The 15000-nt window shown below is 43.0% G+C and overlaps 1 protein-coding gene across 1 annotated transcript in view; it reads left to right on the forward strand.

The window, feature by feature from the left end:
- LOC130200309 (thyrotropin-releasing hormone-degrading ectoenzyme-like) overlaps nucleotides 1-15000 on the forward strand; it is a 121626-nt gene that overhangs the window by 106025 nt on the left and 601 nt on the right. Inside the window, exons 17-20 of the mRNA XM_056424478.1 lie at nucleotides 5361-5528; nucleotides 7195-7335; nucleotides 8924-9005; nucleotides 11159-15000. The exon at nucleotides 11159-15000 is cut by the window's right edge and continues 601 nt beyond it. Coding sequence (XP_056280453.1) covers nucleotides 5361-5528; nucleotides 7195-7335; nucleotides 8924-9005; nucleotides 11159-11311 — 544 coding nt within the window. The 3' untranslated portion in view covers nucleotides 11312-15000. The remainder of the gene's footprint in view (nucleotides 1-5360; nucleotides 5529-7194; nucleotides 7336-8923; nucleotides 9006-11158) is intronic.

Consider the following 15000-nt stretch of genomic DNA (forward strand, 5'->3'; position numbering starts at 1 on the left):
TAAAACATGCCTGGCATTTACAAATGTTAATTTTCTAATTAAAATCAATTATTTTATTAAAATAACTCTCAATGACGGAGGAATATTCACCAGACCAGAACCATGTGGGCCGGGTCCTCAGAATCTAATGAGGCTCCACTAAGGGGCCACCGAGGGCCCACTGAGGGGCCACTGAGGGGCCACCGAGGGGCCACTGAGGCCCCACTGAGGGCCCACTGAGGGCCCACCGAGGGGCCACTGAGGGCCCGGGTCATCAATTAACCTGTAGAGGTCAAAGAGGAAACATGGCTCTAACTTCTTCTTCTTCTTCTTCTTCTTCTCCTCCTCCGATCTGCAAAATGAGATTTTCAAACTGCAATTGAACTGAAGCAGATGTCGTCGTGGCGGGGAGCGCCCGATAAGAACAACATGTTCAAATAAACAGATTTCACGCGTGGATTCTCAGGGAAGGAGAAGTTAATGTCAGAAACACGTTCTGCGTGAACAACGACAACATGGCCCGCGGCTTCTTTTTTAAAGTTCCCGTTCCACCAACTGTGATGTTTGACTCCTCTTGATGTCAAAGTTAAGTTGTTGTTGTTTACGGTGCGAGCGGCTGGCGCATGGCGGCCATATGGCGGCGTTATTTTTTATTTGTTGTTGTTTGAAAAGCTTCTTCTTCCTCCTCACTACGACACACGCGTGTCCTTTTTTAAAGAGTTTAAGAAGCAATTTGGAAACGCTCCATTTTTTTAACCGCTCGGCCCCTTTTTGTGAATATTCCACGCTCCATTCTGCGGCTTTTTAAATCCGCATGTTTGTGTGTTTCCTCTCGGAGCTGGTTTAGCAAATCGGAAAAAAGCCGCATTACGCGAGTCGTGTGTCTCTGCAGCCGCAGAACCGACGGATCCGACCCAAAAGACCCGCGTCACACGGGGATGCATATGGTTCTCTGAAATAAGTTTTTCCGTGAAATTATAGGTTAGGGCACTTATAAGCTCGACAGCTTCAGCCTCGACCCTTTCGGTCCGCCACTTTCTTCTTTTGTTGAATTTAGATTTTTGTATATTTTGCTGATCAAAATAAACTAAACTAGAATGGGCACTCGGTAGAGCGCATACCTTCGCATATCACAAGATTGGGCATTGAATTATGAACATTTTGGCATTAGTTTCATGCCAATTGGATATAAATTGAGCGTGCTATGGTAAAAAGAAGATTTTGACCTATCCAAGACCTTGACCTTTGACCCGATTGATCCCAAAATCTAATCAAATGGTCCCCGGATAATAACCAATCATCCCACCAAAGTTCATGCGATTCGGTGTAATACTTTTTTAGTTATGCGAATAACACGCATACAAATAAATAAATAAATAAATACACGGCGATCAAAACATAACCTTCTGCATTTTCAATGCGAAGGTAACAAACTCAACGCCTGCAGCTCCACGGGGCGCTGCCGACTTCCTGTCCGGACAATGAGAGTCATCACTGCGGCGCCGCCTCTGGATTGTTGATCGCGCCCCGCTGGGGGCGTGCTGTAAATGAACCGGCGACTCGGTTCAGTGCGGAAACAAGAATCTGTTTTCATGTCCACGCGAGTGCCGCTGCAAGCAGCCGCTCATGGATGAGTGTAGCCGGGGCTAACCGTTAGCCCCCCGCTGCTGCCGGCCCCGTGCTCTGTGTTTCCACGCCGGTGTTCTCTCCACCTGGACCCGCCCACGCTGCGCTGACAGAACCAGGCGGCAGTCCTGAGAAGAGAAGGAGGAGCGGGAATCAAACTGTGTTTCCCTGTTTTGTTGTGAAATGTTGTGGAGCTCTCCGGATACGGACGGCTGGCTAACTCGCCAAATGGTAAATGGACCTGAACGACGAACGAGACTTTAGAGTCTTCTGACCACTCAACGCGCTTTAACACGACATCGAGATGGTTAGCTAATTAACTCAATCTAGCTCACTAACAAATAAAAGATCTAGCCAACTAACTATTAACAATATAGTCAGCGACCTAGCTAATTAACCATATAGTTAACTAACTAATTAACAATCTAGTAAGCTAACTAGCTTGTTAACGAACTAATTAAAAATATAGTTAGCTAACTAGATCTTAACCTGACGAACTTATGAACAATGTAGTTAGCTAAGTAACTAATTAACAATCTAGTTAGCTAACTAATTCACAATATATTTAGCTAACTAGCTTGTTACCTTAATATCTAATTAACAATCTAGATAGCTAACTAACTAATTCACACTCTAGTTAACTAACTAATTAACAATGTAGTTAGCTAACTTGCTAATTAAAAATCTAGTTAGCGTAGAAAGTAATTAACAATCTACTTAGCTAACTCGTGTGTTAGTAGCTCGTTAGCTGGTTTTTCTGTGATGCCGTTGATTTGCCGCCGGCGGCTCCACCAGCAGCGCAGAGCGCCGCGTGGGCGGAACACTCGTCTCTGTGCATTTAATTTCTCGTGGGAGTCTTGTCAGCTACTTGCAGTACCTCCTCCTCTTCCTCCTCCTCCTCCTCCTCCTCCTCCGCCGCAGGAGGACAGCTGCTTCTGGGATAAAGGTCACATTTGAAGTGTAAGCACTTCAGCTGCTGCGCGGCAATACGCCGCGTTGTCACGGAAACAGCGCAGCAGTCGTCTCTCGCGGCCGTCTTTAAATGTTTTATCACTTCTGCAAAGGCGATTTAGAAAAATTCAGATTGACATTTAGTCGCAGAGACGGACGGACAGATGTTCACGATCAGAAGGAGAGCGAGTGGGGGGGGGGGCACATCCCCACAGACGGTTAAAACACACACACACACACACAGTGCATTAGTGATGGGATCAGACACACACACACACACACACAGTGCGTTAGTGATGGGATCAGACACACACACACACACACACACAGTGTGTTAGTGATGGGATCAGAGTCACCTGGAGGTTCTGCTCCTCGTTTCTATGGTCCGCAAAACATTATTACTGCTTTTTTATGAGAAATAACCGGGGCGGCAGTGGAAGTGATAAAATAGTGACCGCAGAGGAACTGTGACAGCCGAATGAAAAATAATCTACAGGAAACACATTCGTATTCATCAACACACACACACACTGGAGATGTTTGTCAGATGTCGTCGGAGAAGAACATCCTATTGTGTGTGAGTGTGTGTGTGGGTAGGTGTGTGTGAGTGTGTGTGTGTGTGTGTGTGAGTGTTTGTTGAAGCTTGCTTTTAAGTGGAGCGTCTCTAAAATGATTTCCCAGGTCGGTGAATGATGTAATTGTCCCTGCATCAGTCGCTCTGCACTCACTCAGAAACCACACACACACACACACATACACACACACACACACACACACGCGCACACATACACACACACACATGCATAATGTGTGTGTGTTCTGCCAGCTGAGCTCACTGTATTGTGATCAACGTTTTTCGTTTTGGTTTATTGACAATTCAGGTCAAACACACGTCAGGTCACACAGAGCAGACGCTCCTTTGTGCTGTTCTGATGATTCAGGCCGTAACCAGCTGGGCACAGTGTGTGTGTGTGTGTGTGTGTGTGTGTGTGTGTGTGTGTGTGTGTGTGTGTGTGTGTGTGTGTGTGTGTGTGTGTGTGTGTGTGTGTGTGTGTTTGGTGTACAAAAAAATGAACAACAGAACACTTACTTGTAGTTACTCAAGTTCTATGGTCGATCGGAGCTTTTTGAAGCTTTTCATCCAACGTGAAGCGTGTCAACACATCCAGCACATCCAACATGTATCAACACATCCAACATGTGTCAACACATCCAACATGTATCAACACATCCAACATGTATCAACACATCCAACACATCCAACATGTATCAACACATCCAACATGTGTCAACACATCCAACATGTATCAACACATCCAACATGTGTCAACACATCCAATGTGTATCAACACATCCAACATGTGTCAACACATCCAATGTGTATCAACACATCCAACATGTGTCAACACATCCAACATGTATCAACACATCCAACACATATCAACACATCCAACACATCCAACATGTATCAACACATCCAACATGTGTCAACACATCCAACATGTATCAACACATCCAACATGTGTCAACACATCCAACGTGTATCAACACATCCAACATGTGTCAACACATCCAACATGTGTCAACACATCCAACGTGTATCAACACATCCAACATGTGTCAGCACATCCAACATGTGTCAACACATCCAACACATCCAACATGTATCAACACATCCAACATGTATCAACACATCCAACATGTATCAACACATCCAACACATCCAACATGTATCAACACATCCAACATGTGTCAACACATCCAACACATCCAACATGTATCAACACATCCAACATGTATCAACACATCCAACATGTGTTAACACATCCAATGTGTATCAACACATCCAACATGTGTCAACACATCCAACGTGTATCAACACATCCAACATGTGTCAACACATCCAACATGTGTCAACACATCCAACGTGTATCAACACATCCAACATGTGTCAGCACATCCAACATGTGTCAACACATCCAACACATCCAACATGTATCAACACATCCAACATGTATCAACACATCCAACACATCCAACATGTATCAACACATCCAACATGTGTCAACACATCCAACATGTGTCAACACATCCAACATGTATCAACACATCCAACATGTGTCAACACATCCAACACATCCAACATGTGTCAACACATCCAACATGTATCAACACATCCAACATGTGTCAACACATCCAACATGTATCAACACATCCAACATGTGTCAACACATCCAACATGTGTCAACACATCCAACACATCCAACATGTGTCAACACATCCAACATGTGTCAACACAACCAACACATCCAACATGGGTCAACACATCCAACATGTATCAACACATCCAACATGTATCAACACATCCAACATGTATCAACACATCCAACACACCCAACATGTATCAACACATCCAACACATCCAACATGTGTCAACACAGCCAACACATCCAACATGTGTCAACACATCCAACATGTATCAACACATCCAACACACCCAACATGTGTCAACACATCCAACTCGTATCAACACATCCAACGTGTATCAACACATCCAACATGTATCAACACATCCAACATGTGTCAACACATCCAACACATCCAACATGTATCAACACATCCAACATGTGTCAACACATCCAACTTGTGTCAACACATCCAACATGTGTCAACATGTATCAACACATCCAACTTGTGTCAACACATCCAACGTGTGTCAACACATCCAACATGTGTCAACACATCCAACATGTATCAACACATCCAACTTGTGTCAACACATCCAACGTGTGTGTCTCTCGTAGGATTCCTCCCAACATCAGAGACATCGTCTACTGCACCGGGGTCAGTCTGATGGACGAGGACGTCTGGGAGTTCATCTGGATGAAGTTCCACTCCACCAACGCCGTGTCAGAGAAGAGGATCCTGCTGGAGGCTCTGACCTGCTCCGACAACATCTTCCTCCTCAACAGGTACGGACGCCACGCCGCCGCCGTGGACGGGTTCAACCAACGGCTCGCCTCCAGGAAGGTCGCCTGTGTTTTCCTTCCAATGCGTCTCCAGTTCCCGTCTTTTCAAAATAAACTTCCATCTTCAGAGGAAACAAATAATTAGTTGGGTTCAGGAAAAGATTGTGTGTGTGTGTGGCCGTGTGTGTGTGCGTGTGTGGCCGTGTGTGTGTGGCCGTTTGTGTGCGTGTGTGGCCTTGTGTGCTTGTGCGTGTGTGTGTGTGTGTGTGTGTGTGGTGTGTGTGTGTGTGTGTGTGGCCTTGTGTGTGTGTGTGTGGCCTTGTGTGTGTGTGTGTGGCCTTGTGTGTGTGTGTGCGGCCTTGTTTGTGTGTGTGTGTGTGCGTGTGTGTGTGTGTGTGTGTGTGGCCTTGTGTGTGTGTGTGTGTGGCCTTGTGTGCTTGTGCGTGTGTGTGTGTCTGTGTGCGTGTGTGTGTGGCCTTGTGTGTGTGTGTGTGTGGCCTTGTGTGTGTGTGTGTGTGGCCTTGTGTGCTTGTGCGTGTGTGTGTGTGCGTGTGTGTGTGGCCTTGTGTGTGTGTGTGTGGCCTTGTGTGTGTGTGTGCGGCCTTGTGTGTGTGCGTGTTGAAGCTTGTCAACAGCAGTATTTTATCTGGAGCTAACTGCTGCTATCTATCGTTGAGAAAAATAGCGACGATGGATCTCACACACTCAAAACTGTGCGTGAGACAATGTGTGTGTGTTTTACGTGTGTGTGTGTGCGCGTGTGCGTGACTGTGTGTGTCAGGTATTGATTTGGCAGCCACAGTAAACTGTTCTGCAATCAGAGAGGTACTGGATGTTCAGATATCAGCTATCAGACACTCTCTCTCACTTACACACACACACACACACACGAAACACAGAGAAAAATACACTGATTGGTCACACAGGATATGGTTTCAACATAGAGGGATTGTGGGAAGAGAGAGAGAAAATTGATTTGGTGGTTTAAGAAAAAACTAACACACACAGACACACGCACACACACACACACATCACTTCAAAGAAATGGGAACATAAAGTAAAAGAAGTATTGGATGATTGAACATCGTTTTTATTGTGGAACTTTGTGTTCTGACTCTCACGTTGTGTGTTCACTCTTCTGAGGCCACAGACAACAAAACAGAAACTATTAAACATCTAATTTGCTTTAAATTACACGTATGTTGTTGTTTACATTTTAGATTGTATTTAAACTGAGTGTGAGTGCTGTTTAAAACCTGAAAATGAGCGATGTACCGTGCAGTGTTAAAGCTGCATTCTCTCTCCTGACCACCAGGGGGCGACTCCTCTGGTTGTATAGAAGTCTATGCTTCATGTGTTTAAGCTGCATTCTCTCTCCTGACCACCAGGGGGTGACTCCTCCCGTTGTATAGAAGTCTATGCTTCATGTGTTTAAGCTGCATTCTCTCTCCTGACCACCAGGGGGCGACTCCTCCGGTTGTATAGAAGTCTATGCTTCATGTGTTTAAGCTGCATTCTCTCTCCTGACCACCAGGGGGCGACTCCTACGGTTGTATAGAAGTACATACGGTCATTTTGAGTCAAACAGACCATGAAGCAGGGGACGCTTTAGGGGCGGGGCTACAAGGTGATTGACAGGTTACTGAGCTGCTGTCTCTTTGTCTCCCAGGTTACTGAACCTGTCCCTGACCTCTGACCTGGTCCCCGAACAGGACGTGATCGACGTCATCATCCATGTGGGTAGAAACCCGCAGGGTCGAAACCTCGCCTGGAAGTACTTCAGGGAAAAGTGGAACATCCTCAACGCACGGTGAGTCAGTCAGTCCGAGTACTCGTCCACGAGGTACTTGTCCACTAGGTACTTGTACCTGTCGTAGTTGTTCACGTGTTACTCGTCCACAAGGTACTTCTCTATGTAGTACTTGTCCCGTGGTACTTGTCCATGTTGTACTTGTTCACACGGTACTTATACCTGTGGTACTTGTCCACGAGCTACTTGTCTATGTAGTACTTGTCCCGTGGTACTTGTCAGCCTGGTACTTGTCCATATGGTACTTATCCATGTGTTACTTGTCCACGTGTTACTTGTCTATGTAGTACTTGTCCACGTGTTACTTGTCTATGTGGTACTTGTCCACGTGTTACTTGTCTATGTAGTACTTGTCCACGTGTTACTTGTCCATATGGTACTTGTCCACGTGTTACTTGTCTATGTGGTACTTGTCCACGTGTTACTTGTCTATGTAGTACTTGTCCACGTGTTACTTGTCCATATGGTACTTGTCCACGTGTTACTTGTCTATGTAGTACTTGTCCACGTGTTACTTGTCTATGTGGTACTTGTCCACGTGTTACTTGTCTATGTGGTACTTGTCCACGTGTTACTTGTCCATATGGTACTTGTCCACGTGTTACTTGTCTATGTAGTACTTGTCCACGTGTTACTTGTCTATGTGGTACTTGTCCACGTGTTACTTGTCTATGTAGTACTTGTCCACGTGTTACTTGTCCATATGGTACTTGTCCACGTGTTACTTGTCTATGTAGTACTTGTCCACGTGTTACTTGTCTATGTGGTACTTGTCCACGTGTTACTTGTCTATGTGGTACTTGTCCACGTGTTACTTGTCCATATGGTACTTGTCCACGTGTTACTTGTCCACAAGGTACTTGTCTATGTAGTACTTGTCCATATGGTACTTGTCCACGTGTTACTTGTCTATGTGGTACTTGTCCACGTGTTACTTGTCTATGTGGTACTTGTCCACGTGTTACTTGTCCATATGGTACTTGTCCATGTGTTACTTGTCCACAAGGTACTTGTCTATGTAGTACTTGTCCATATGGTACTTGTCCACATGTTACTTGTCCACAAGGTACTTGTCTATGTAGTACTTGTGCATATGGTACTTGTCCATGTGTTACTTGTCTATGTAGTACTTGTCTACATGGTACTTGTTCACGTGTTACTTGTCTATGTAGTACTTGTCTACATGGTACTTGTCCACGTGTTACTTGTCTATCTGGTACTTGTCCATTTGGTACTTGTTCACGTGTTACTCGTCCACGTGTTACTTGTCTATGTGGTACTTGTCCACGTGTTACTTGTCTATGTAGTACTTGTCCATATGGTACTTGTCCACGTGTTACTTGTCTATGTAGTACTTGTCCATATGGTACTTGTCCACGTGTTACTTGTCTATGTAGTACTTGTCTACATGGTACTTGTTCACGTGTTACTTGTCCACGTGTTACTTGTCTATCTGGTACTTGTCCATATGGTACTTGTTCACGTGTTACTCGTCCACAAGGTACTTGTCTATGTCGTACTTGTCCCGTGGTATTTTTCCACGTAGTACTGCTGAAGTCTTGTAACCCTCGGTGTTTAACCCCTTCAGCTACGGTGAAGCCTTGTTCATGAACTCCAAGCTGATCGGGGGAGTCACGGAGTTCCTGAACACGGAGAAGGAACTCAATGAGGTGAACACACTCTCTGGTCTACAGGTACACGGTCCGGTTCTGACCCACCGGACCGACCCGCACTGATACAATTAAAAGATAAAGGCGGAGCATTCAGGGAAGATTGTAATCCGAACCTCTTTAGTGACAAAAAGAGAAAACTGATTCCTTCATTGGATTTATTAAAAAGCAACAAGAAAAGAGATCGGCAATATAAGTTGGAGCTGAAACCCCAAATCTCATGATTAATCTCTTCGATGTTTCTATTCAATTTAAATGAAATGACATTTTATTTGTTTAGTCCAGAATCACAAATATGCCTCAGAAGCCTTGTCCTTGCACCCTCCCACCCCTAAAAGGTACAATAATAGTAATTCCATAATATTTATAGATCAATAATGTCGAAACATTAATAAAGAAAATTCAAAGAAATGACTAATTAAAATATTACAATAATAATGATGATAAAAGTAAATTTATAGCAGCATTAATAATAACCTTGATCCATACAAACTAAAAATAAATCAAATGTATATAAAGGTTATGTGTTTTTCTCCAAAAACAAATGTAAAACTTCAAAAAAATACACTCTCCCCGCTCTCTGAAACATTTATTACTTTTTAATCATGCATGTATTAATGTGTGATTTAGTCATTTTAAAGAGATCTCTGTATTTTAAAGTTTTGTAAAGACATAATTTTATAGAATAGGGAATTATGAAACAGTTAAAAGACATTTAGTCACAATTGGAAGAGACACACCACACGTTTATAACCCGCTCCACTTGTCTTTGAGTATACTGTCTTTAATGAAAACTCCCAGAATGCCTTTCCAGAAGGATAAGGCCCTCCAGAAGCTCCAGAGGAGTGACTGATGCACAGCGTCACACATGAAGGGTCGTGGGTGTCTCTTGGTTTTATTTTATCCTGATAAAAAAACCTTTTGTTTGAGATCTCTCCACCACTCCCGTCGGCATGGTAACAACAAGCGTACTCAGCGTGAGGCCTCTGAGAGGAAGAAACCCTCGGATACATCAAAGATCCTCTTCACGGCAAAAGAGAACTGCCTGAAATGGGAAATAATAACGAGCCCCTGTGTTTCAAGAAAAGGAAATAAATCCGTCCTTGGAGCTAAATGTAACGTTTGGGTGTAAGTGAAAGAGCAGGAAAGTGTAGGATGAAGAAGAGGAAGAGGAGTTGAAGGGAAGGATTTTCTACTGCTCTCCGGTGAATCCGTTAAACTTTAAAAAAACACGTTCGTTCCTCTAACTTCCAACAGGTCAAAGTTTGGACAAAAGAAGTTTATCCTTAAAAATTCACATTTAATTACCTCCTTTTAAAAGCGTCACTTTGACTCCCACCTCCTTTCACACGTCTCGTTATGAACCTTTAAAACGAACCTTCCCCTTTTTATTAATTACCAACCTGCTTTTCAAAAGTTCAGCTTCAAAAGAACAAACATTTTGTTTTTAACATTAACATTATTTGAAGGCCAGCAGTTGTATTTAATTTTACTTAATTATTAGCGTAGGAGAAATCTGGTCTCAATACTCCATCTGATAAGCCATATTTTTGTAATTTAAGCAGAATTTTAAAGGTAAATTGATTAAACCTTCAGGTTATTCTGTGTGGACGGATGTTTCTTGCCAAAATGCACATTGGGAATCGTAGTTAAAGTTAATGTAAGTTAATTTGTGTTATTTACGCTCCATTATTCAGCTGATATGCCAAAGTTGTGACAAATGTGTGCATCTGACTTTGTGGCAGAAGTTTGAGCCTCGAGCGTAAACAACGTGACGCCATTTAACATTTTAACTCAAACCTCTGGGCCTGAAAAGCTGAAACGCAGAACTGTCTTAAAGTTGCATTCTTTCAAATAGCCTGCAGGGGGCGACTCAAAAAGAAGTCCAATTGTATAAAAGTAGCAAAATGCTACTTAGCTTCACCCTCTCAAGAGGGATGGCGGAGGCCCAAAAACAAGATGGCGGCAGACAAAATATCAAACTCTCGGCTTCAAAAGAAGTCCTATAGTTTGGATGGTCCTTAAATCATCCGTATGACCACATTGTTGGGTCCTTCAATGTTTCTCTTTCTTTTCACCGATTCCATTAACTTTTCTATCATTTTCTTTTCTGTCCCTCCTCTCTTCTTTTTCCCGCCCTTTCTCCTCCTCAGTTGAAGGACTTCATCAAGGCTAGCGGCGTGGGGGCGGGGCCTGCGTGGCCGCGGGCGCTGGAGATCGTGGAGGGCAATGTGCGCTGGCACCACATCCACCGGCGGCAGTTCTTCCAGTGGCTTCGCAAACCTCTGAGCTCTGCCCTCGGCTAACGCCGGAGCGGCCGACTAACGTGATGCTAACGTGCTAACTGCTAGCTCACGGATGCAGTCGAAAAGAAACAAGTGAATGAAGAAGATTGAGATGGACTTGACTGGTTTTTCAGCTGGTTTCTCGACTTTTCTTTTTTCTTTTAAAGGAAAAGAAAATGTTTACAAACTCTTCATTTTTAGATGTATTGTTGATTTCTCCAACGCTGCTAGCTAGCTAGCAGTCACTGATGCAGTAATTGTCAGCTAGCAACTCACCTCAAAACTTCAAAACTCCAGAATTACTATTCCCCCGAGATGGAAACCACATTCATACCTCAAGGTCAACGCCCAAACTAGGACCCTCCAGGTGACCCTCGAGAGTCCTGTTTGGACTTCTCACGCATTGCAAAAAGTCTTCAAGGTATTATTTCGTTATTAGGTTTTCTGATGGAAAAGGTTTGCTATACGTACGTGTGTTACATAAAACAGGTTGTTGTTGTGTAACCGGCACCAAAGTGAGAGACAATACATCCCAGTTGACGTGGTTTCATTCCAGCGACAAGAACAGAGGTCTCCTGGGTGACATCCGTGCAGCAACTTATCGAGCTTTGACGTTTCAAATAGTTCAGTGGTTATACACCAAAAAGATAAATACTGTGAAATGCCGATACACACTCCCAAACCCTTTTTTCTTAACGTTTAGTTTCCAATAAATTAGGCGCGCAAACACGGTCTGATTTCTATTTTTAATTGGCTCAAATGATCTACGGTCGCTTATTTACTTAAAAAACAACAACTTTGGTTTCAGGCAGTTTTGTGTAAACTATAAAATAACCAACACATGAGGACATAATTAGAATTTTAAAGGAACCTCTTCCACGACCCACTGAAGGCTAGGAGTACGATACGCGTTGGGTTGCGACCTTTCCGTTACCGTGACGCCTCAAGTCGGAGCCTCTTGGCTTTTATCCCATTTCCTGACTAACCGGAGACCCAGAACCGTTTAAATGGGACCTTCTCGCATTAAACCAGCTGACGCGAAGAGGCCGATTACCCAGCAGCCAGCTGCACGTCGATCACTGAGCAGAGATGTAATTAACACAACATGGACCCGGTGTCCTTTGATCACATCCCTCTGAGGACTCATTAACTCGCCACCGCATCAAAACGGCTTCGGCTTGAACATAAAAAGCTTCTTCTTCTTTTTTTAGGTATCAAAAACTCCAGCTGCAATAAGAACAACACTTGTAATACCTTGAAAAATACTTCAAGTTTGGGATCTGAACCGCGCTTAAAAAACGGAAAGCGAAGACGTGATCAAGGCCCACGGAAGGTTCTCACGTGAGACTCAATCGGTCAATAATCAGACATTTCAGTGAGATCGACAGACTCAGAATCTACATCTTTGACGCCCTGAACCGGACCGGACCGGTGATTAAACATGTTCCGGTCCCTCGTTGGTCTTCTGTGCCAACTGTAAAGTTTTTTAAGGTTTTCACTTTGTGTGACGTGAAGAGACCAACAATAAATTCACATTACATTGAGACTATTGTATAACTAGTCCTAGTTGAAACTTAAATTACGGGAAGTGATAACACTAAAAAGCACTTATTTTACACAAATAATAATTCACATTACATTGAGACAATTGTATAACTCGTCCTCCTTGTAGTTACTTAAATTATAGGAAATAATAACACTAAAAAAACACTTGTTGTATGAGGTTAAATGGCAGAAAGTAAGGGTTTGACTCAGCTCTGATTATTATAAATAGTTATTTAGCGATCGTGAAAAACCCGACAGCGACTCCCAGGATGCCGATGGGCGAGGAAGTCAGAGAGTCGGGGGTCCTAATAAAACCGAAAGCCACGATCACAACCGCCTGGACATTAGGACTTTGACCAAATGAACTCTGATGAGTTTCATGAAGCACAAACACCTGGAGGTTGGAGGACGTCGACAACAAAGAGACAACAGAGACGAGGACATTTAGTTTTTAGCTTTCAAACCGTCCCTTTTTTGTTTGTTTTTCGCAGACGAACGAAAACCTACGAGAGCCCGTTATGAGTAAAAGAAAAAAATAAGATCTGAATTTCGACTTTGTATCCCATAATTATCACTTTGGATCACATAATTATCACTTTGGATCCAGTAATTCTAAATTATGACTTTGTATCCCATAATTTCGACTTTATCTCATAATTATGACTTTGTATCTCATTATTTTGAATTTGTATCAAATAATTTGTACTTTGTATCTCATAGTTATTACTTTATATATTATAAGTAATACTTTATATCCCATAATCTTTACTTTGAATCTCATAATTTTGACTTTGCATTTCATAATTTTGACTTTCTATGAAATAATTATTACTTCATTTCTCGTACTTTCGACTTTCAATCTATTAATTATGACTTTGCATCTCAGAATATCGACTTTCTATCCCACAATAAGGATTTAACATTCGGATTGTTAAGTCATATATTATCACAGCAAAATGTTGATCTTATTTGTTTCTTTTACTCTCAGGAATAGACTTCCTTTAACATCTGCTTCCTAAACATCTGCTTCCTAAACATCTGCTTCCCTAAACATCTGCTTCCTTCAACATCTGCTTCCTAAACATCTGCTTCCCTAAACATCTGCTTCCTTAAACATCTGCTTCCCTAAACATCTGCTTCCTAAACATCTGCTTCCTAAAACATCTGCTTCCTTAAACATCTGCTTCCTAAAACATCTGCTTCCCTAAACATCTGCTTCCTAAACATCTGCTTCCTTAAACATCTGCGTCCTCAAACATCTGCTTCCCTAAACATCTGCTTCCTAAACATCTGCTTCCTTAAACATCTGCGTCCTCAAACATCTGCTTCCCTAAACATCTGCTTCCTTAAACATCTGCTTCCCTAAACATCTGCTTCCTCAAACATCTGCTTCCCTAAACATCTGCTTCCTTAAACATCTGCTTCCTCAAACATCTGCTTCCCTAAACATCTGCTTCCTTAAACATCTGCTTCGGTAAACATCTGCGTCCTCAAACATCTGCTTCCCTAAACATCTGCTTCCCTAAACATCTGCTTCCTTAAACATCTGCTTCCCTAAACATCTGCTTCCTTAAACATCTGCTTCCTCAAACATCTGCTTCCCTAAACATCTGCTTCCTTAAACATCTGCTTCCTCAAACATCTGCTTCCCTAAACATCTGCTTCCTTAAAGATCTGCTTCTTTAAACATCTGCTTCCCTAAACATCTGCTTCCTTAAACATCTGCTTCCTTAAACATCTGCTTCCCTAAAAATCTGCTTCCTTACACATCTGCTTCCTCAAACATCTGCATCCAGCCGAGTGTCTCGATATGCAGACGATGTGCTGTTTTCTGATGACACTGTTCATAAAGTTCATCACGGGGCGATCTGGACATCAAGGATGGACTTCTTTTATTTTGAAGGACGGATTCTGCCGAGCCGTCGGCGCTGTCGGATTTTTGGATTTTAGCGAGACGGATTCTTCAAGTTCTGTGATGAGGATTTATCACCAGGTGGTAAATCCTGACTTCTGTGGAGCAGCGAGCGGTTATATAGATTATGAGGTGATTTACAGACTTCCTGACTGATACCTGAAGGCGTCTTCAGAGGATCCTTCAGGATTCAAAGAGTCGGATGTTACAGCGCCGTGACCTTTGACCCTCAGAGTCTGGGAAATAACGAGAA

This window comes from Pseudoliparis swirei, chromosome 10, assembly GCF_029220125.1.
Source record: "Pseudoliparis swirei isolate HS2019 ecotype Mariana Trench chromosome 10, NWPU_hadal_v1, whole genome shotgun sequence".
Taxonomy (NCBI): Eukaryota; Metazoa; Chordata; class Actinopteri; order Perciformes; family Liparidae; genus Pseudoliparis; species Pseudoliparis swirei.